This window comes from Mesoplodon densirostris, chromosome 15 (assembly GCF_025265405.1).
Source record: "Mesoplodon densirostris isolate mMesDen1 chromosome 15, mMesDen1 primary haplotype, whole genome shotgun sequence".
In the NCBI taxonomy this organism is placed as follows: domain Eukaryota; kingdom Metazoa; phylum Chordata; class Mammalia; order Artiodactyla; family Ziphiidae; genus Mesoplodon; species Mesoplodon densirostris.
In genome coordinates, this window is record NC_082675.1 from 17,237,228 (window position 1) to 17,260,161 (window position 22,934).

Consider the following 22,934-nt stretch of genomic DNA (forward strand, 5'->3'; position numbering starts at 1 on the left):
TGTACAGCCATGTTCATAGCAGCATTACTCACTATAGCCAAAAGATGTAAGCAATCCACGGCCATCGATGGATAAATGGATAAACAAAATGTGGTATATCCATACAACTGAATGTTATTCAGCCTTAAAAAGGAAGGAAATTCTGACACACGCTACAACATGGATGAATCCTGAAGACATTATGCTAAGTGAAATAAGCCAGTTACAAAAGGACAAATATTATATGACTCCATTTATGTGAGTTACCTCGAGTACTCAAATTCATTGAGACAGAAAGTAGAATGGTGGTTGCCAGGGAACGGGGAGAGAAGAATGGAGGAAATAGTGTTTAACAGATATGGAGTTCCAGTTTTGGAACATGAAAAAGTTCTGGAGATGGATGGTGGTGATGGTTGTACAACAATGTGAATGTATTTAATGTCAATGAAATTATACTTTAAAATGGTTAAAACTGGGCTTCCCTGGTGGCTCAGTGGTTAAGAATCCACCTGCCAATGCAGGAGACACGGGTTCAAGCCCTGGTCCGGGAAGATCCCACATGCTGAGGAGCAACTAAGCCTGTGCGCCACAACTACTGAGCCTGTGCTCTAGAGCCCGTGAGCCACAACTACTGAAGCCCACACACTAGAGACCATGCTCCGCAACAGGAGAAGCCACCGCAATGAGAAGCCTGTGCACCACAACGAAGAGCAGCCCCCACTCGCTGCAACTAAAGAAAGCCCGCGCACAGCAACAAAGACCCAATGCAGCCAAAAATAAAATAAATTTATTTTTTAAAATGGTTAAAATGAAAAACTGTTTTGTATATTTTACAATAATAAAAAAACAACAGGGTTATACACATACATGTGCCTATATGCATATATTTCTAGAAGAATGGAGAGAAAACACATGTTATAAATTTTCTTGTAGAGGGAGGCTGTAGGATCAGCAATGAACACAATAAAGAGGGGTTGAATATAGTGGTCTACTCTGTATACACTAAAAACCAATCTATAAAATATTAATGGTATGAAAAGATGTTCATGATATATTAAGCAGATAACAAAATACTATTTACCATTTAACCTTACACTTACATACACACACACACACACACACCTGCCCAGAAAGAGTCTAAGAAGTGACATTAAAGATCATTAGGGAAAGATGGGACTAATTCAGTAAATGGTGCTGGGACAACCAGATTCCTAACTCACCCACAGACAAATTAAACTTTATTCTAGACATCTTAATTTAGGTTTATCTAAAGCCATCTCAATTTAGACTAAATTCTAAGTTTGTGAAAGGCAAAGTATTAACCCTAACCCATTCCTACTTACAGAAAAATACGGGCGAATATCTTTAAGACCTCAGGCCAGAAAAGGATTTCTTATGACACAAGAGCACTCGCCATAAAAGAGACTGATAAATTCTAGCCCTAGGTATAAACCCTAGGAAAACTCATAAACACGAACACCAGGAATACATACAAGAATGCTCACAGCAGAACTCTTTGCAATAGCCCCAAACTAGAGGCCTAAATATCCATCAACAGAAGAATAGATAAATAAAGTATGGGATATGCACAGGATGGAACAATATACAGCAGCGGAAATGAGTACAGTAACTCAGACAAGTCTTGGAAACAATATTTATTGAAAAAAGCAAATTATAAAAGATAATATATATCTTTATAATACTCAAGTTTATAAAAACAGAGCAAAACTAAACATTATGTTGTACAGTAAAACATAAAAACACAGTAAACATAAAACTCATTTTTTTAAAAAGCAAAGAAATGGTAAACACAAAATCACAACAGAGGTTACCCTGCAGGGGTAGGGGACAGAGGCAGGAGGAGGGATCAAGGAGTATATAGAGAACTTCAAGAGTATTCGTAATCCTGTAGTTATTTAGTTATTTGGTGATGTTCATGAGTGTTGATTATGCTTCATAACTTACATACATAGAACACATTCTTCTGTAGATATTAAACATCACATAAAAATGAAAACACAGTATGAAGCTGTTCCTATTTTTGTGTAAAAAATGATCTACCCCAGGGGTTTCCCTGGTGGCGCAGTGGTTGAGAGTCCGCCTGCCGATGCAGGGGACACGGGTTCGTGCCCCAGTCTGGGAAGATCCAACATGCCGCGGAGCGGCTAGGCCCGTGAGCCACGGCCGCTGAGCCTGTGCGTCCGGAGCCTGTGCTCCGCAACGGGAGAGGCCACAACAGTGAGAGGCCCGCATACCGCAAAAAAAAAAAAAAAAAAAAATCTACCCAAAGGATAATATGAAATGTTACCGTGAGTTTTCTAGGCAATTTAAATTTTCGGTAGCTATAATTTTTAAATTACTCCTTATTTGGTATTTCTGATTGTCAGTGAACTTTTGTGTAAATTTTTTTAAAAGGGGGGGGTCACAAGCATATGCCTTTTTTTTTTTTTTTTTTTTTTTTTTTTTTTTTTGCGGTACGTGGGCCTCTCACTATTGTGGCCTCTCCCGTTGCGGAGCACAGGCTCCGGACGCGCAGGCTCAGCGGCCATGGCTCACTGGCCCAGCCGCTCCGCGGCATGGGGGATGTTCCCAGACCGGGGCACGAACCTATGTCCCCTGCATCAGCAGGTGGACTCTCAACCACTGTGCCACCAGGGAAGCCCGCATATGCATTTTTTTTTTACAGAACTGAAAGACAAGCAACAAATTTAATGAAGGATTTCTGTGGGTTCGTGGGACCCTGAGTAGTGTTCTTACCGTTTTCTGTTTATCTACGTTTTCCAAAACTGTACCAATAAAGTACGTATTACAGTTCTATAATTCCTTACCTGATATTCCTGCAACTAAAGATGTTTCAGAATCCTGATTTTTTCACTTTAAGAAAGGCAACACAGTACATACATTAGCACTGCCCAACATCCCGAGAAGGGTTTCAGGCAGTACTCCACAATCAAACACAAACATTCCTGGGAATTCCCTGGCGATCCAGCAGTCAGGACTCGGTGCTTTCACTGCCAGGGCCGGTTCAATCCCTGGTGGGGGAACTGAGATCCTGCAAGCCGCGTGGCATGGCAAAAAAAAAAAAAAAGCAAAAACAAAAACATTTCTGCAGCAAAGTGAAGTTACACTAAGTGGGATAAATAGGTCATATAACTAACTTCACATCAGTTAAGGTCTTGTGTTTTTACTACCAGAAGAGATCTAAATTAGGTTTTACTACCAGAGGAGTGGAATTATTTAGTATACAAGACCAGAGAAGAGGTAAGGCTTCCAATTCTGTCCACACTGACCCAACAAACTTGAAGCTTAGCCACTTGCAGACTGTGCATTCAGCTGAGAACAAGTAAAATAGCCCTTAAATTAATATTTCATCATACCAACAAACCAAAGCATTTAAAACTCAACAACTAGGGCCTCCCTGGTGGCGCAGTGGTTAAGAGTCCGCCTGCCGATGCAGGGGATACGGGTTCGTGCCCCGGTCTGGGAGGATCCCATATGCCGCGGAGCGGCTGGGCCCGTGAGCCATGGCCGCTGGGCCTGCGCATCCGGAGCCTGTGCTCCGCAACGGGAGAGGCCACAACAGTGAGAGGCCCGCATACCGCAAAAAGAAAAAAAAAAAAAAAAAAAAAAAAACTCAACAACTAAAAAACATTATTATTTGTCTCTTTGGCTAAAGCTTTCAAGACCATTTCAAAAAATGAAGTTAATGAACAAGAGACAAACTTTATTTGGAAATTATCAAAATCATAATGTATATCAAAAACACAACAAAGCCACCATATAAACTGTTCACCAAAAAAAAATAGTACCACTCACGGTATTCTTCAATCCCACAATTGTGCACTGAGGACCTACAATACACAGAGATTTCACGTGGCCTTCTAATTCAAATCCATGAACTCACAAACAGGCCCTGGGTCCACACTATCAAAAATGTAAAGAGCTCAAAGTTGAGTGCATTAGGCTATTCCATGTAAATTAAGTACTGATCTTTGTTTTCTTGGTCAGGATACCATTCACAGACCCCAATCCAAAGGCATGTGAATTCCACTTAGAATAACTGCATGTTAACACTTAGAAAACCAGAGCAATGGCTGATGGAACAATTGTTAGAACATTAAGGTATCCGACTGTCAGTGATACTTAATGCAACGGTCAAATTTGGTGAAAGTATTTGTGTCTTCAATATGCAAGTGCCCATATCCAGTGTCATTGGGGCACTGATCGCTATCTCCTTACCCCTAGCCCATCCTTGAGGCAACGAACTGATCACAGGGGGCCACAACCTGATTGCTTTCAGGGGCTAGGTAAATAATATAAACTAGTGATGTAGAGACTCAGTGTACAGGAGCAGAATGTGGTAGGGACTGAGGCAAATTAGAAAATGTACTCCATGGGGGACTTCCCTGGTGGTCCAGTGGTTAAGACTCTGCAGTTCCACCACAGGGGGAGCAGGTTCGATCCCTGGTCGGGGAACTAAGATCCCACAGGCTGCAAGGTGCAGCCAAAAAAAAAAAAAAGAAAAAAGAAAATGTACACTATGAGTAAAGGCACTCAAATATTAAGACACTTTTGACCAAATTCAGTCCTTCCAGTAATCAAATGATTGGGACACACAGTCTATATAATGGCCCACCCTGAAACCTCCTTTCTCTCAAAATTGTTTTAATTACATTTGCTGGCATTTAACCCAGCAAATGCCAAACAGTCTCTAACAACACTGCAAACTCATGGAAGAGAGAGGATCCTGCTTATTCTGCTTTAGTTACTATGCTGGAGTCCCAGCAGGCATAAAGTCATTCATTAATTATAGAGATCAAATCTACTTTTTCTGTCTAACCAAGTGAGTTATGTGGTCAAACAGTACAAGTAGTGCATAACTGATAAAGAACAGGCCAAAGCAGACCCTGAACATACAAAACAATTAGAATTAGGACCAAACAACAGCAGATCCAACAGATTTCTTTCAATTGCTAAGAACAATGGAACCTCATACATCCTTAATGATGAGGGAGACCAATGTTTTTCTTCCTCTTGCTAACTAATCCCTACTCACAATAAAAAATTTGACCTGTAAGGAGCTTGCCTCTCTGTACCCTTCTAAAGACTGTCTTCCACATTAAAAAAAAGGGGGGGGGCGGGGGGGTCAGTAACAACATAAAATTAAAGAACCAGAAATACAGGCTGATCAAGCACTCATCTGTTTTTCCTAAAGATACACAATCATCGTTCATGTGAGCAGAAATCTAGATCATAAACTCTTAGACCTCCAGGACTGTATTGTAAAATATGGTAGCTGCTAGCCACATGTAGCTACTGAGCTCTTGAAATGTGGCTAGTCTGAACTGAGAAGACTTTGTGCTAAAAATATAACAAAATATTTTGTTAATAATTTTTGTATTGATTACGTACAATAAACGATACGATAAATATTTTTGATATACTGAGTTAAATAAATGACATTATTAAAATTAATTTCACTTATTGCTTTTAATGTGGCTACTAGAAAACTTTAAATTATATATGTTCCTCACATTTCTACTGGACAGTGCTTCCCCAGAGAAGGTCATATTTTACAACTAATTCCTCTAGTGAGTACCTTCCTGGCAAAAAGAGATATGGAGCCCCACCCCACCACACACACACACACACACACACACACACACAAAACCACAACTTCAGTCATTAAACCAGTCCCAGGACTACTGACGATGCAGCAGGTTGCCAGAGCAATCTGGTCATTCACTTACCCAAAGGGAAGTAACAATCATCTGAGGCTAATTTCTTCCTAAATGATTCTAGCACGTAAAAAATACAAGGAGTAGTCTGCAGAAAAATCTGTGAGCCAGAAGATTATATTTTTTCCCTCAATGCTAGATTTTTAGGTAACTAAAACTGAGGTTCAACTTTGGTACTACACTGTTAAGAACAAACAGATCTAACCTTCTAAAACCACTGCTTTTTTCCTCTTTTATAAACCCTAAGATATAAATATTACAAAAAAACTACTCACACCCACTAGGATGTCTATAATTAAAAAGATGGACAATGACAAATAACAAGAATTGGTGAGCATTTGGAGAGATTAGAACCCTCAGACATTGCTGTGGGAATACAAAATGGTGCAGCCGTTCTGGAAAACAGCTTGGCAGTTCTTCAAAATGTTAAACACAGAAACCCTAAGAGCCAGCAATTCCATTCCTAGGTATCTACCCAAGAGAAATGTAAACACATCTGCACAAAAACTTTTACATAAATGTTCACAGCAACATTATTATACATAATAGTCAAAAAGTGAAAACCCAAACAACCATCAACAAATGTGTATAAATAGAATGTGGTATATACATACAATTGAATATTTGGCAATAAAAAGGAATGAAGCACTAATAGATGCTACAACATGATGGACCCTGAAAACATTAGCGAAGTGAAATAAGTCAAAAGACCACATATTTTATTACTCCATTTATATGAAATAAACAAGTCCACAGAAACCAAAAGCACATTAGTGGCTGCCAGGGCCGGGGAAAAGGGGGAAACGAAGTAGTTGCTAACAGGTACAGGGTTTCCTTTGGGATGAAAAAAATGCTCTAAAATTGACTGTAGTGATGGTTGCACAACTTTGTGAATGTACTAAAAACCACTGGATTGTATATTTTAAATTAGTGAGCTGTATAGTATGTGAATTATATCTCAAAAAAGCTATTTTAAAAACATAAACCATTAGAATGAAAACCATAATGTTATAGAAAGGGACCTATATGAAATCCTTCATTTTAGATAGAACAGAATGAACAAGTGAAAGCTAGCCATATGAAAAAGAAGAGAGAATTTCAACTATGGCTGTCTGCATTACTGGCCCGAATTCCTCACCCCTCCCCAAATCTGCTCCTTAGCCCTGTGATTCTGCAGCTCCTCCCACAAAAAGGGCAAGGTTTAGTTTTGTGGCTCCTTGTCTTTGGGTTCCACCACGTGACTTGTTTTGGCCGAAAGAATGAGGCAGAAATGGCAGTGTGCCAGTTCTGAGCCTGAGCTTCAAGAAGCCTTGCATGTTCCCACTTGCCCTCTTGTGCTTCTACCACTGTCGTGAGAAGAACTTCCCTTGGGCAGCTGCTGCCCATTCAGCCTGGGCTCCAAAATGAACACACATGAAGCAGTCACCCAGCTGACTTATAGATCTGAAGCAAGAAGCAAAGTTGTCCGAGCCAACGTGCAGATCAATTGCTATTTTAAGCACTGAGTTATGGGGCAATATGTTATGCAGTATTATGGTGGCAATAGTTAACCAATACAGTAGCCAATTCTCCCACTGTATTTTGAAAAGGTTCCAAGAATGAAAGTGATTATCAAGGTAGGTCCAGCTTAGCACCTTGAATAAAAAGTTTCATTTACTCAGCTTAAGAGAGCTATCTATGTATCTCAAAAGATATTTAATGCTTGTCCCTTTAAGCTCTTAAACTAAAGGTTGAGAGCAATTTAAGATATTACATACTCTTCCATCTTACTAATTTTATTATTTTAGGATTATTATTTTAAAAGATTAAAGACAGAATACTACTAATTTAAATAAACTAGGTACCAAACCACTGAAGATAAAGACGTGAACAAACTATAACTCATGTCCTCAAAACTTTACGGGGAGATAAACAAGGAAACAAACAACTGAAAGAGGCAAGTGCAGTGTACTAAGAGAACACAAAGAAGGGTCATCCAGGAGCAAAAATGAGAAAGAATGAAGAGGTTACCTATTATTCCCTTTTTTCTAAGTTGGTTGATAACCTTTAGTTTGGCTTTTAGAATTTCTGCTATCCATGAATACCAGCCTAATACATCACCCTTAGGCCTGCATGTTATTTTCACCATCGTGCAGCATGCAAAGGTTCAAAAACAAACTCCTAATTCCCCAAACTTCTGGTTTATGCCTATTCCAGATGACCAGGTTATTTACTTACTTACTTAATTAATTAATTAATTTGGCTGCATTGGGTCTTCGTTGCTGCACATGGGCTTTCTCTAGTTGCAGCAAGTGGGGACTACTCTTCATTGCGGTGCACGGGCTTCTCACTGCGGTGGCTTCTCTTGTTGCGGAGCACGGGCTCTAGGCACGCGGGCTTCAGGAGTTGCAGCACTCGGGCTCAGTAGTTGTGGCTCACGGGTTAGCTGCTCCGTGGCATGTGGGATCTTCCCGGACCAGGGCTTGAACCTGTGTCCCCTACACTGTCAGGCAGATTCTTAACCACTGCACCACCAGGGAAGTCCCATCACTACTATATCTATGAAATTTAAAATATGCACACACCGGGGCTTCCCTGGTGGCGCAGTGGTTGAGAGTCCGCCTGCCGATGCAGAGGACACGGGTTCGTGCCCCGGTCCAGGAAGATCCCACATGCCGCGGAGCGGCTGGGCCCGTGAGCCATGGCTGCTGAGCCTGCGTGTCCGGAGCCTGTGCTCCACAACGGGAGAGGCCACAACAGTGAGAGGCACGTGTACCGCAAAAACAAAACAAACAAACAAACAAAAAATATGCACACACTAAGCCATGTATTTTTAAATTGCCCTTTCTGACAAATATCATATGATATCACTTATACATGGAATCTAAAAAAATGGTAGAAATGAACTTATTTACAAAACAGAAATAGAGTCACAAATGTAGAAAACAAACTTATGGTTACCAGAGGGGAACTGGGGGAGGGATAAACTGGGAGATTGGGATTGACATATACACAATAATATATATATAAAATAGATAACTAATAGGGACCTATTGCATAGCACAGGGAACTCTTCTCAAAACTCTGTAATGACTTATATGGGAAAAGAACCTAAAAAAGAGTGGATATATATATATGTATAACTGATTCACTTTGCTGTACAGCAGAAACTAACATAACATTTTCAATCAACTATGCTCCAATAAAAATTTTAAAAATTAAAATTAAAAAAAATTTAATTTCCCTTTCTGAATATTAATTATTAAACAAGAGACAAAAAAATGAGTCAAAAGAGAAAACAGTCTTTTAGAACCAAGAAAAAAATGAAATATAAGTTTCTACTTTTAAAAATGTTAACTTTTGGGCTTCCCTGGTGGCGCAGTGGTCGAGAGTCCGCCTGCCGATGCAGGGGACGCGGGTTCGTGCTCTGGTCTGGGAAGATCCCATGGCCGCGGAGCGGCTGGGCCTGTGAGCCATGGCCGCTGAGCCTGCACATCCGGAGCCTGTGCTCCGCAAAGGGAGAGGCCACAACAGTGAGAGGCCCGCGTACAGCAAAAAAAAAAAAAAAAGTTAACTTTTTAAACAGAAGCTTAAATACAAAAAAATATGAATTTCTGAAATAGAACCTAAAGAGAGAAATGTTAAATTCTTCAGAAGCTAGTTTCCATATAGCTTATAGCTCTCCTCACACCTCAAAGGAAGGTTCCTGCAAAATATTTTCATTTGAAAAAAATTTCCCTAAAACTGTTTTGCTAATTGCAGAAACAAAATAGCAGAGCTTTTCCACTTACATAGGTGTCATATATGTCACATATTTAACCAGTACCTGTTTGGGAGATAAATTATAAATAGTTAGCAGTCAGTCTGTGGGCAGCTGAAGAAGACTGGAGATAAATGGAGATGACTACTCTAAAGGGCCTGTAGTCCTTTGTAAATGTGTCCCTTAGGAGTTCAGTTCCCAGGCTGAGCCACTTTCATTCTCTAGGTGCTGTATGGATATTAAGAAGTTAGGGGAATCTGGCCACAACACATGACCAAATTTAACAGTAACAATTTTACTTTTCTATTTTCTTCAAAGAGGAATGAGACATTATGCAAGTTATTATTTTCTCTCTTCTATGTGCCCTGTCATTTTATTTTTAAGGAGACATTCTATTCTAAAATCCTGCACCTGACAAACTTCACCTCTAAAGTAGTCATTCTTTAAAAGAAGAAAAAAAAAAGGGACTTCCCTGGTGGTACAGTGGTTAAGAATCCGCCTGCCAATGCAGGGGACATGGGTTCGAGCCCTGGTCCAGGAAGATCCCACATGCTGCGGAGCAACTAAGCCCGTGCACCTCAACTAATGAGCCCGCAAGCCACAACTACTGAGTCTGTGCTCTGGAGCCTGCAAGCCACAATTACTGAAGCCCATGCGCCTAGAGCCCGTGCTCCGCAACAAGAGAAGCCACTGCAATGAAAAGCCCACACACTGCAACGAAGAGTAGGCCCCGCTCGCCACAATTACAGAAAGCCCGCACTCAGCAACGAAGACCCAATGCAGCCAAAAATAAATAAATAAATAAAAATTTAAAAAGGTCTCAGTCTCTATTATGCATATAGGTCATTAAACCATGAAATTAATGCCTTTGATCCTACCTTTACAGAGTTCACTGACAACGTGGGAAAAGAGCCACATAAATACATTCAATACAAGGTCAGAAAATCATAAGAGCACTGCCATCTGACAGGATCAGATAAAGAACTACACGCATCAGAAGAATATTTCTCCTGGGCCAATCAGAAGGCTCTGTAACAAGAGGACAGCACTTCAGCTGGACCTTGAAAAGACAGGTAGGACTCACATATTTCAGAGCCTTGGGAGAAAGGCTAACCAGGTATACCAGCCAGCTTAAAGAAAAGGGGAAAGAGCGAGTAGTCCAGTTTGGCTGAAATAATGAATTTTTAAAGAAAAGTAGGGTTACAAGGCCAGATTATTTTGAAAAGCAGACCGAAGATCGGATTTTATACTGTAGGCAATTAAAAAAGCCCTAGGAATCCAAATGTAATACAATACGAACTAGTGACAATGTAAAGATCAAAAGAAACAAAGACTGAATGTACACTACATAGCATTCATTCCCCATTAAGTCCTCTTCACAACTTCTAACTGAAATCCATGACTTAAAAAAAAAAAAAGTAGAAATCTCTAAAACTTTAACTACAGTAAAAAACCAATTTCTTTCCAAGATCAATTTCTCCTCCTTGGCTTCAAATACACAGTTCTCTCCCTTATATAAAATAAATAAAAACAAAAGATCCTTATGACTCTGCTGTCTATATCAGCCATCCTCTTTCCTTATGTCTTTCACATCCCATCTCTCAAACAAATGGCCAGTACCCAAAGGACACCTTTATTTCTTCACTACCCATCCCTAATTTGGGTTTCACCCTCACTACTCTGATCTTTATTAGAGCACTCTCAGTAACGACTTCCTTTGCAAAGTCAACAGCCTGTTTTTTCTTCATTCTCTTTGAATGCTGAAGCTTTTTACACTACTGCCCCTTAAAAATTCTCTTGTGTCTTTTCTTTAATCACCATTGATTGCACTTTCCTAATTATCCTACCTCTGATGGAGCTTCCCTTGACTCCTCCTCTTCCTCCCATTTCTCAACTGTGAGTTTCCCAGGCCTCAACTCTAGTCCTCCCTTCTGTCCTCTCTACACTCTCCCTCTTGGTTAACTGACCTCACCTCAAATCTTTAACTAACTTTAGCTAACCTAGCTGTGGTCCCAGGATGTATTCCTGTAGTAAGACTAGATTGAACCCTATGAAGTTAGGTTTGAAAATGCTTTTTAAGATATTAGACCTTAATATTTTTAAGGTATCAGTGCTTGTGCTAATCAGTAGCGTAAGTAAGAGCATTCACTCTCTAAAACTAGCTTTTACTTACAACAGTAGTATTTTTGCAAGCACTTTCGAGAAATGAATGTAAATTTCTGGGCATTTATAAAATCCGAGTGTACAAAGGTTTAAAAGTTAAGGCTGTCAGGCAAGGCGTGAAGATTTAGTCAAGTTTGGAAGGTCAAGCTAGACAATTCTGGGCAAAAATTAAGACAAGGAAATAACAAAAGGTCAAGCACTGTACTTAGCTCAAAATGTGCGTATAACCAGGTTGAAGAAACAATTAACAAAACTTTGCTACACACGTCTTATTTAGGTCAAGAGTGAAGCCCAAGCCTGAAGCCCTCAGATAAAGGGAAGTGAGTGTGCCTGGCAGACTTGGTGTGCAGTAAGAAAAACAGATAACCCACCACTAACAGCCCCTCCTCAGGCATTTTAAGGTAGAAAATTTTCCTGTGCGTTTAAAAACAAAACAAAAACAGGGCTTCCCCGGTGGCGCAGTGGTTAAGAGTTCGCCTGCCGATGTGGGTTCGTGTCCCGGTCTGGGAAGATCCCACATGCCGCAGTGCGGCTGGGCCCGTGAGCCATGGCCACTGAGCCTGCGCGTCCAGAGCCTGTGCTCCCCAACAGGAGAGGCCACAACAGTGAGAGGCCCACGCACCGCAAAACAAAACAAAACAAAAACAAAAAAGAGACAGACTAGGATTATCCACAATTATGAGGGAAACTGCCTTCAAAAGATCAAAATACAATTATTACGAAAAAATTTAGCCTTTATTCAAGTCACAATTTTTCTTGTTTTGTGGTAAGCAGCACTGGACTATGAAACTTGGGACTAAACGGAGATGATCTTATAACACATTTCAAAGGCAACAACAGAAATCAATGACAACTTGCAAACTAATATTTCTATTTCTTTTTATATGGCATCATTCAAACATCTCCATAGAATTCTTACTAAAATAGATATCTCAAAGTTTAAATGCTGTTTAAATTGTGAAACAAGAAAAATCTTTTTTGTGGGAGAGGGGCAAAATAGGGATAGGGGATTAAGAAGTACAAGCTACTATGCATAAAATAAATAAGCTACAAGGATATACTGCACAGCACAGGGAATAGAGCCAATATTTTGCAACAACTTTAAATGGAGTATAATCTATAAAAAATACTGAATCACTGTGTTGTACAGTGGAAACTAACATAATGTTGTAAATCAACTACACTTCAATTTAAAAAAATATTTTAAAAAAGAAGAAAAATTTTTTCTGCAGTGAGGAACTCTATCTGGAGCTGATCCGGGTCTAAAAATGTAGAGAACAAATAACTTGCTTCTATATTGCATGTAGCAATTTTCAAAGCACTTTCACATATATTACCTCACTGAATCCTTGCAGCAACCCTGTGGAGTATGACAGGCATAACCATTGTAAAAAATTCAACACTGGTGCTAAGACTAGGTCACAGTTAATCAGAGATGAAAATCACCTTCAAACTAAAGACTTCTCAATTTAAAGAAACCAGAACATGGGACTTCACTGGTGGTACAGTGGTTAAGAATCCACCTGCCAATGCAGGGGACATGGGTACGATCCCTGGTCCGTGAAGATCCCACATGCCACGAAGCAACTAAGCCCGTGTGCCACAACTACTGAGCCTGTACTCTAGAACCTGCGAGCCACAACTACTGAGCTCACGTGCTGCAACTACTGAAGTCCAGGCACCTAGAGCCCGTGCTCCACAACAAGAGAAGCCACTGCAAGGAGAAGCCCATGCACTGCAACGAAGACTAGCCCCCACTCGCCGCAACTAGAGAAGCCCGCACACAGCAACGAAGACCCAACACAGCCAAAAATAAATTAATTAAAAAAATAGAAAGGAAAAGAAAAAAATAAATCAGAACAGAATTAGATCCTATCTTAGGATTTCAAACAAAAATTTAATGAGTGGTACTGACAGAACTGAATACTTTGAGTGATCACTTATATTCAGTATAATTTATAAACATGTAAAAAGCAATTAAAACACACCTCTACTTTAGTGCATTTTTTTTAATCCTTTAGTGGTTCTTCATTATCAAACCTGGAACTCCAAAACAGAGATTATCAAGTTTTCTTACCAAGTTAGGGTGAACCGGACCAATCAAGAAATGCGATTTTCTCTTAGGTCTCTATTTGGCTAATACATATTCATCAGTCTAATGCCTTAAAAGTATTTTCAAACCTTACTTTTTCATAGGAGCTCCATCTAGTCTTATCACAGCAAATGAGTGGGTCTGATTTATTTTAAGCTGTGGCCCTAATGAAACCTACTAACAAAATCTGAGAGGTAATTCATTGTGAGCATCATGGGAACTAACTGTAGATTTTCCCTGTAAAACTGAATTTGGTCACATGGAGCCCCTCTAGACATCTAAGAGGTTAAAATTCCAGAAAAGGAGCACTCCGCCTCTAACTCTTTAAGTGAGGATTAGAAAATATGCTATAGAAACTCAAAGTTGCAAACGTTTCTTGATTTATACACACAACAAATAAAACCACTCTTTTCCTTTAACTCCTAAGAAGGAACCATTAAACTCCAGAAAATATATTATAGAATTTTTGAAAATAAAATTATACTTATGGCTCTACTGTCAAGGACAGCAATCACATAAAGTTTCAGGTACTAAATATAGCCAATTAAAACAGCACTTCATTAGACATTTTCTTCTTAGGGCATCCTTGATTTTTCATGAGTTGGTTTGATGAAACAGGTAAGAATGATGAAAACTAAATAAGTTATTAATGTTGAAGTAAAATAGTTATACAGAACTACCTAACACCTCAATTCAGTGGCATTTATCATCTCTAAAATAAATGATCACAGAAATCTATTTTGAGAAATGCATGAACATTAGGCATTTTAATTCATAGTACTACTTGATAAGTTACAGGCTGATATGGTTACCAAGTCCCCAGATCCCCAACACTGAGAAAACATAAGAAACATTGAGGAAGGTTATTTCAATACAAATTCATGGTCTTATCTTTGGCTAATTTTAGCTTGAATCATGTATCGCCAAAACATTATTATCTTTTTTTTAAAAATTTACTTATTTTGGTTGCTCCAGGTCTTAGTTGTGGCAGAAGGACTCCTTAGTTGCAGCATGCAAACTCTTAGTTGTGGCATGCATGTGGGATCTAGCTCCCCGGCCAGGGATCGAAGCCATGTCCCCCGCACTGGAAAGCGGATTCTTTTTTTTTTTTTTTTTTTTTTGCTGTACGCGGGCCTCTCACTGCTGTGGCCTCTCCCGTTGCGGAGCACAGGCTCCGGACACACAGGCTCCGCGGCCATGGCTCGCGGGCCCAGCCGCCCCGCGGCACGTGGGATCTTCCGGGATCGGGGCACGAACCCGTGTCCCCTGCATCGGCAGGCGGACTCTCAACCACTGCGCCACCATGGAAGCCCCGAAAGTGGATTCTTAACCACGCCACCAGGAAGTCCCCAAAACATTACTATCATAGCACTTTACAGGCAAAACATGTTTTAAAAATAATAAGCAAATCTAAAGTCTATAATGCTAAGACACACATTTTCAAGTAAATAGTTTCTTTCTGAGAAACTTTCACCAGATGTGATGATCACAAGACAATCAGATATGATCATAACAGATACAGTGATACATAACAGAAATCCAAAACCAGATATGACTTCCATTCGTTCTAGAGATCTGCTTTGCTTTTCATTCTCCAGTTTAGAATTATTTGCAAATACCTGACATTGACAATGTTCACTGTCACACAACATATCACCTCAATATAATGCAGTCCTTAGAACAGATTTTCAGACAGGCAGCCCAGGGGGAGGCATGTTCATTCACTGTTCAGTAAATATTTGCCAAACCACCTATTATATTCCAAGCACTGGACAGAGCACCAAAAGAGAAAAACTTTTACCTCTGTGTAACCTGTAATTTGTTTACTATCTGTCATCCCTCAAAAACACATACAAAATGAGACCGTGAAGAGCCCCACTAATGAATGTGGATTTTATTTTAAATGTGGCCAAAAGCCATTAAGGAGTTTTAAACAGAGGACTGACATGACCTGAGTTAGGCTACTCAGAAGACTACTCAGGAGAATGGATGGCCACTGTGCGGAGAATGGAGGGAACCAGTGAGGAGGCTAACAAGGAACTCAAGCAAAAGAGGGCTGGCTTAGAGTAGTGACTGTGGACAAGGAAGCAGACAGATTCAGTGTTGGAATCTTGGTGTCCAACGGACTTGACTTAGAACCCTTTTTCTATCTTATCCTTGGGCAAGTCACTTACACTCTCTGAGCCTCAGTTTCCTTACTGAGCAATGATTGTAAAGCCCCAGCACACAGAAAACACACAACAAATTATGATAATACTACTTTGGTAATGAAATTCATGTGAATGAGGTTCACATGGACTGACTTCCTTTTCCCCCTACACACCAACATTAACCCTAATATAAGTAATTTTTACCAAGATTCAAGTGCAGGTATATACAAGTACTGCACTGACTCCAACAAGAGAGAAGGTACTGTTTCTCACAGAACTTATGCTAAAACAACTGCTCATAAATATACATTGAGCAAGGTATTTCTCTCAAATTAATAAAAGTCTAGTTTGCACCTTCGATGTGTGTTTTCACATGCATGCTTTTATTTCCTCAGTTTTTATGAATAAAAAGGATACAGGCAGAATCTTGTGGTTAATCGTGACCCGTGATAAAGACTGTGGTGTTACTACCAATTATTTTAATTTCTTCTGTCAATCGCTTTTATTTAAAACTATTAAGGGATGGTACCCTTCACTCTTACAACACTGAGACACCAGGAAACTAAGTTACCAAAAGCTCTCTTTTTTAAGTATATTAATACATATACTCATCTATCTGTAGCTTCCTCTTACACTTAATATTCTTTCAACAAAGGACGAACCACCCTGAAGACCTATCATATTCAATCGTTCAGTATTTACTAAGCAGGAGCTATGGGCAAGACAATGTGCTAGGCACTAGAGGAGGACAAAGGTTAGTGTAACTGCATCCTTACCCTCAAAAAGCTTACCATCCAGTGAGGAGACCAGGTATTTACACTTGAAAAGGAAGAAGTGAGGCAGACAAAACAAGTGTCAAAAACAAAGAGCTGGGATTTCCCTGGTGGTGCAGTGATTAGACCTACTTGAGAATGGACTTGAGGATATGGGGAGGGGGAAGGGTAAGCTGTGACAAAGCGAAAGAGAGGCATGGACATATATACACTACCAAACGTAGGGTAGATAGATAGTGGGAAGCAGCCGCAGAGCACAGGGAGATCAGCTCGGTGCTTTGAGACTGCCTGGAGGGGAGGGATGGGGAGGGTGGGAGGGAGGGAGATGCATGAGGGAGGGGATGTGGGAACAGATGTATATGTATGACTGATTCACTTTGTTATAAAGCAGAAACTAATAAAAACAATGGAAAAAAAAAAAAAAGAATCTGCCTGCCGGGCTTCCCGGGTGGCGGCGCAGTGGTTAAGAGTCTGCCTGCCGATGCAGGGGACACGGGTTCAATCCCTAGTCCGGGAAGATCCCACAGGCCGCGGAGCTACTAAGCCCGTGCGCCACAACTACCGAGCCTGTGCTCTAGAGCCCTCGAGCCACAACTACTGAAGCCTGCGCACCTAGAGCCCATGCTCCGCAACAAGAGAAACCACAGCAATGAGAAGCCCGCGCACCACAACAAAGAGTAGCCCCGGCTCGCCGCAACTAGAGAAAGACCGCACGCAGCAACGAAGGCCCAACGCAGCCAAAAATAAATAAATTAAAAAAAAAAAAAAGAGCTTACTTTCAGTTGGGGTGGTCAGAAAATGCTTCACAGCTGGGTAACAGAACTTTGATAGAATTTGCAAAGAAAAAAGCAGGCACAAGAAACCAGAGAACAGCATGAACTTCTGTGTAACGGCTTTTAAAAAAAATCTATTTATTATGAAAATGTGTAACATGTAAAAGTATACAGAATAAATGGACTCACCACTGAGATTCAACAATAATCAACTCATAGCCAAGCCTGTTTTATAATTTACATGTCTTACTCCACAAAAATCCTAAAGGAACCTATTTTCATATGTTCCTATCTTCTTCACTGACTCCACCTCAGACAAATCCATACCATCACAGTAGTCTCCACAAGGTTGATTTTCATAAAGGCCACATACGAATAAAGTGCAAACCTATTTTCAAAAAAATCAACTCTTGATTGTTGATCAAACCAAGGGAACAGTGACAAAGATACTGCAAAATGACAGACAATCCAAAACGGTTTACATGTACTTTGGGCATACCTCTTCCATACTTATATTTCAATGAGAATGAATAGAATCATGGAGAATTCATGCCAAACAACAACAACAAGAAAAAGTACCACAGTTGAAGTATCTTGGACAAATCATTTGGGCTCCTGAGCCTAAGTTTCCTCCTTTATAAAATAGGGAAAGATCACCTACCTCAGGGACTTGTGAGAATCAAGTGAGTGTATATATTAAACGTCACATGGATAGTTCTTTATATTATTGCCTGGTTGACCTGGGAAGAACTAGTCAGGAAGAAAGCTGCCTGACTTCCCAATCCTTTCCCTCCATACACCACCTTCTTCCAAGATGCTGTAAAAACTTTCTCCATCTCAAAACATGCTAAAGGTGAGGAGCTAAGCATTCTGATTGCAAGGAGCTTCTTTCTTTACCTGTAAAGCAAACTAAGGGACCTGAGATTGAAGGAAGTATTTCAGAAGGTTAATCTTATAAACTGTCAAAGTTCACTAAACAACCCTCCTTTAAGTAGCAGAGCCATCCAACATCACACAGTGTGTGGCCAACCTACCTAGTAAAACACTCTCATTATCCCCAATTCTTGGCCACTGTGCTTACTCTTTGAACCATCCACGGCCTCTCTACAGAACAGTACAAACAGAAGGATCGTCATCAGGACTCTCAGCTGGGCCAGAGTGTTAAGACGCTCAAGATGAGTTAGTTAGCACAAGGCATGCAGAGGCACCTTCACTTCCTTTCTTATCCTGTCCATAAGAAAGCTCTAATTCTTTAGTAACATTCTAATCCTGTGTTCCAAATCACCTGCTACAGAGAGGCAGCTCACTGGTGCTCAAAACAAAGTAGTTTAAACGTCTTTTAAAAATACATATGTTGTCACAACTGTTCACTAAGATTTTAATTCTTGCTTTAGCATTGCTTTCTCTCAATCTCTTAGTTATCTTCTTTTTGAGACTGTATACATACAACACTGAAGTTCCCGTTTGAATTACCGTCTTCAATCACCAATCCTCTTCCCCTATGTGAAGACACAATGAGTTCCTGACTTCTCATAACCCCAACCACCACAAATCATCCACTCAGTTAAAGCCTTCTACCCAAAGCCATTCCTTATTTTCAGATATTACCCATTTCTTTGCTGTTTCCCTAAGATAATTATAATATACTAAAATATGGCACCTTACAGTTTACCCTGTGCTTTGTAAAGTTATTCATTTAATCCTTACAGCTTATGAAAAAGGTAATCCCCCTATTTTACAGGTAAGGAGAAAAGAATGGAAAACTTACTATCTTGTCTAGTTGTAAACCGAGTTAAGTGGTGAACCCGACACCCAAACCAACTCTAAACCTCATGCTCTTCCCACTCTACTATGCTCTTTTCTAAGAAGGGAAAGAAAGCCTCTAGTTCTATCCCAAACCACATTGGCTTCACAGAGTAAACCATCTTCGAACAATCGCTCTAGACTGCAACCAGATTTTCCATCCCTGCACCTACCATCATCCCATTTCTTACTTCCTCCCTACTCCACTCCTCAAGGACACTATTGCCATTCCTTCAACTCCCTCCTGCAAATATTCCACCTCTGCCTGCTAAAGGGAGGTGTCTCATCCCCCTTTCCCCAAACCGCAGCACTCCCTTCTCAAGATAGGTATGTTCTCACTCCATAAACTACATAGTACGCTTCTCAGTCCTTAACAAGATATTTTATAACTTTAAAAAGTCCCATTAAAATGGACATAACTTGTAGATCCTCCACCCCCTTATGTGACCCAGGGCACCGGGCCGCTTCATGTTCTACAGAACAGGATACCAACCCTTACAAAGATTCTGCCCAGGCCCCACTGTCACCAATGACTTCCTGTCCAGAATCTAGTTATCCAAACAGTCTCCCCTTCCAACCTCTTCACCAGGGTGTCCCGCCAGGGTTCCCAAGACTCTCTCCTTCCGCAGCTTTCCTCCGCTCACACCTGGGCCTCTGCCCACCTTACCAACTCTCCATTCACTCCCCATCCCAAGGCTAAGCAGCAGCCCCAGTAGAGGTGGCTCCTCCTCTCTCACAACTTCCAAGTTCGGCCTCTTATCACCTGTTCTCAGAAGATGCCTCTCAGCTCCGTGGCCCACCTTTGCCCCAGGCCACCCCTCTCCACCTTTTCCATTGCTCCTGCCCATCAGCCACCCCCTCAGGCCAGTTCCGGGGTGCCCGAGGGAATCCACTTCCCTTCCGTGGGCTTCCCACCCCGGAGTCAAGTTCCCCTTCTCCATCACCTGCTCCGCCCATGACCAGATGACATCCGCCGCGGAGGCCTCCTCCTCCTCCAACCCCCTCCTCGGACGCTGGGTCCCCGGCGGCTCAACGCCTTCCCCGAGCGCCTGCCGCCCCCTCCGGTGGGGGTGAGGGGGGCGTGCACCCCTATCCCGCGGCACCCCCAACAGGCACCTGTTCCTTCTCCTCTTCCCCCCGGGCTGGCCTCGCCGGCGCCCCGACCCCCACCCTCGCCGCGCCCCGGTCTCCCGGAGCCCCGCACTCACCACGAGTAGGTCTGCTCCGCCATGACGCTGACTCTCGAGGGCTCCGCTGCAGGATGTGACCGGGCCCGGCGGCGGGGGAACGAACGGACGGCAGGCTCGCTCTGGCCGGGAACGGAAGGCGCGGCCGCGGCCCGGCGCTCGCTCGCTCGCTCAAACCGCGGGCGGGCGGGCCGGGACAGCGGCTGGCGGGGAGAGGCCGGGCTCCGAGGCGGCCCCGCTCCCTGGGCCCCGGGGCGGGGCGGGCTCCGCTCTCGGCCTCCCTCACCGGCGGCGGCGGCGGCGGCTCCGCTGCGGCTCTGAACCCAACATGGCGGCGGCGGCGGCGCTGAGAACAAGGGGGCCCCGGGGCGGGCGAACGGCAAGAGGGCCCCGCGCTCACTGCGCGCTGGGCCGCGGGAGCCCCGCGCTCGTGCGGCGGCGGCGGCCGGAGGACATGGCCAGCGGGCGGAGACGGAGGCGGCGGCTGCGGCGGCGGCGGCTGAGGGGGGCGCTAAGCGGTGAGCCGAGGCCGCTCGGCTCACACCCGCGAAGGGGAGGTGAGGAGGGGGCGGGGGCGAGCCTTGGCCCTGCGCGGGTCACGTGTCCAAAACACGCTCACGTGATGCGCGCGCCCCGCCCCTCGCACCGGGCCCATGCGCGGAGACGTCGGTTCCTTAGTTCGAGGCGACAGTTGCTCTCTCGGCTTCTGGCTGTTTGGCCGCCTCCCGCCGCTTGGTGCCGCACCCTCCCCACGCGGAGCGGTCGCCTCGGACCCCCCCCCCCACCACCCTCCCCTTACCCTTTCCGAGGGGCTGCTGCAGCCAGCCAATCAGGGGCCCCGATGCGCGTCTGTTGGCTGCCACTCAGCTGTCACCCATCAATCAAGAGTCTGCTGGCAGCGGGTTCCCAGCTGTCAGTCAACTTGTCAGTCAGCAGGCGGAGCGCTGCATGCCTTCGTTCGTATGTTCGTTGGTTCATTCATTCGTTTAGCAAATATTCCACGCAGCCAGCTTTTATTGAGCCCAGACTCTGTGCCAAGTCCTCTGGGGCCAAGTCGAATATGCCACACTTGCCTTCATGTAATCAATCAACAGATATTTACTGGGTGCCAACTATGTATCAATTCATACTGCTGGGTCTCTGCCCTCTGAGAGCTTACATTCTAGAGGAAACGACATAGATAGCTCAAGCCAACAAATAAGTGAAGATCATTTCAGATGCTGCTAAGTTTTATGAAGATTATAACACAAGGTAATTGGACAAAGAGTGTGTAGGGGTGGGGACTAGTTTCTATAGGATGGTGAAGGAAGGCCTGGTGGAGGAGGTGACATCTGAGGATGAGGAGGAGCTGACTACGCAATAGCAAAGCTCAGGGAAGAGCCCATCTGGAGGACTGGAGGCAGGCACAGAAGTAAACTTAATAGAGCTAGACCCAGAGACCCACAGAGTGAATCTGGGGCTTAGGAGGAGAGAGGAGGGAGAGATGAATTGAGCCCAGGGGCACTGCGGAATACTTTCCCAGGAGCTGATGAGGCAGTCTGAAAGAGTGAGCGGCTTACTAGGAGAAATGACATTACAGAAAAAGAATGACATGAGGAAAGGCCCAAAGATGTGAAGGCTTGGAGTGAGCTTGGATCCAGGAGAAGGATAGATGATTCCTGCTGGAGAGTGTTGAGAGACTGAAAAAGTGCTCTGAGGCCAGAATTTGAAAGGCCTAGCTAAGCCTCCCTGCCACTTACTATGTTCACGAATGAAAATGAGCAGTGCAGCTCCAGGTTTCAGAAGCACGCCTGGGCAGCAGACACACTAGACTTCCCAGACCCCCGTTCTCCGCAGGGAGCAGAGCTGGCACATCTGAAACCAGCATACTCGAGATCCTCCGCAGCTGGACCAATTTCAGGCCAGGATCCAGCGCTGCTCCGGTTTCCCAAGACCTGCCCAGCCTTACACCACGGAACACCAGGGAACACCACGCCCTGAATCTATCTCCAAATGGATCAGTTAGCCATTGCCCATACATCTGCCACTTGCCCATTCCCCAGGGGGAACCCTTTCATGAGAAAACCAAGTACACTTTTCCTTCAGAAGCCATCTCTCCTTCTTCCTCCTTCCCCCACTGCCAGGGGCTAGGACCAGTCAGTTTCAATGTGTTTCCTGAAGCTCCACCAGAGAGCCCTGGGAAAGGGTAAGATGATAAGATCAAGGTTTCCCCAGAGGGTTAGAGGCAGGGCCCCAAGAATATACCAGATCACCAAGGGCCACTCCCCCTGACCATTCACAGAAAGGTACCAGCCTGCAAATATCTGCCCAGCTCTAAATGGCGCTGGATGTGGAGATATTATGGGGAGACAGGAAAGCAAAGAGCCTACATTTTGTATTTCATTTAGCTCTTACAGCTTTTCCAGGGGCTCTTACAGAATGTCAGCTGTATGCTTGAATGTGATATACAGTCATTCTGAGTCTCAAATGGGTGAGGCTTCAGGCCCCATGAGAAAGGTCAGAAACTGTTGGCACAAATGGCTTTGGGAGGTGCAGAG

At 43.0% G+C, this 22,934-nt stretch overlaps 1 protein-coding gene across 1 annotated transcript in view; it reads right to left on the reverse strand.

The window, feature by feature from the left end:
* The window catches only part of SPPL3 (signal peptide peptidase like 3), a 120,436-nt gene extending 99,461 nt beyond the window's left edge, over positions 1-20,975 (reverse strand). Inside the window, exon 1 of the mRNA XM_060119469.1 lies at positions 20,419-20,975. Within this exon, the coding sequence (XP_059975452.1) occupies positions 20,419-20,441 (23 nt within the window). The 5' untranslated portion in view covers positions 20,442-20,975. The remainder of the gene's footprint in view (positions 1-20,418) is intronic.
* Between the last annotated feature and the right edge of the window lie 1,959 nt (positions 20,976-22,934).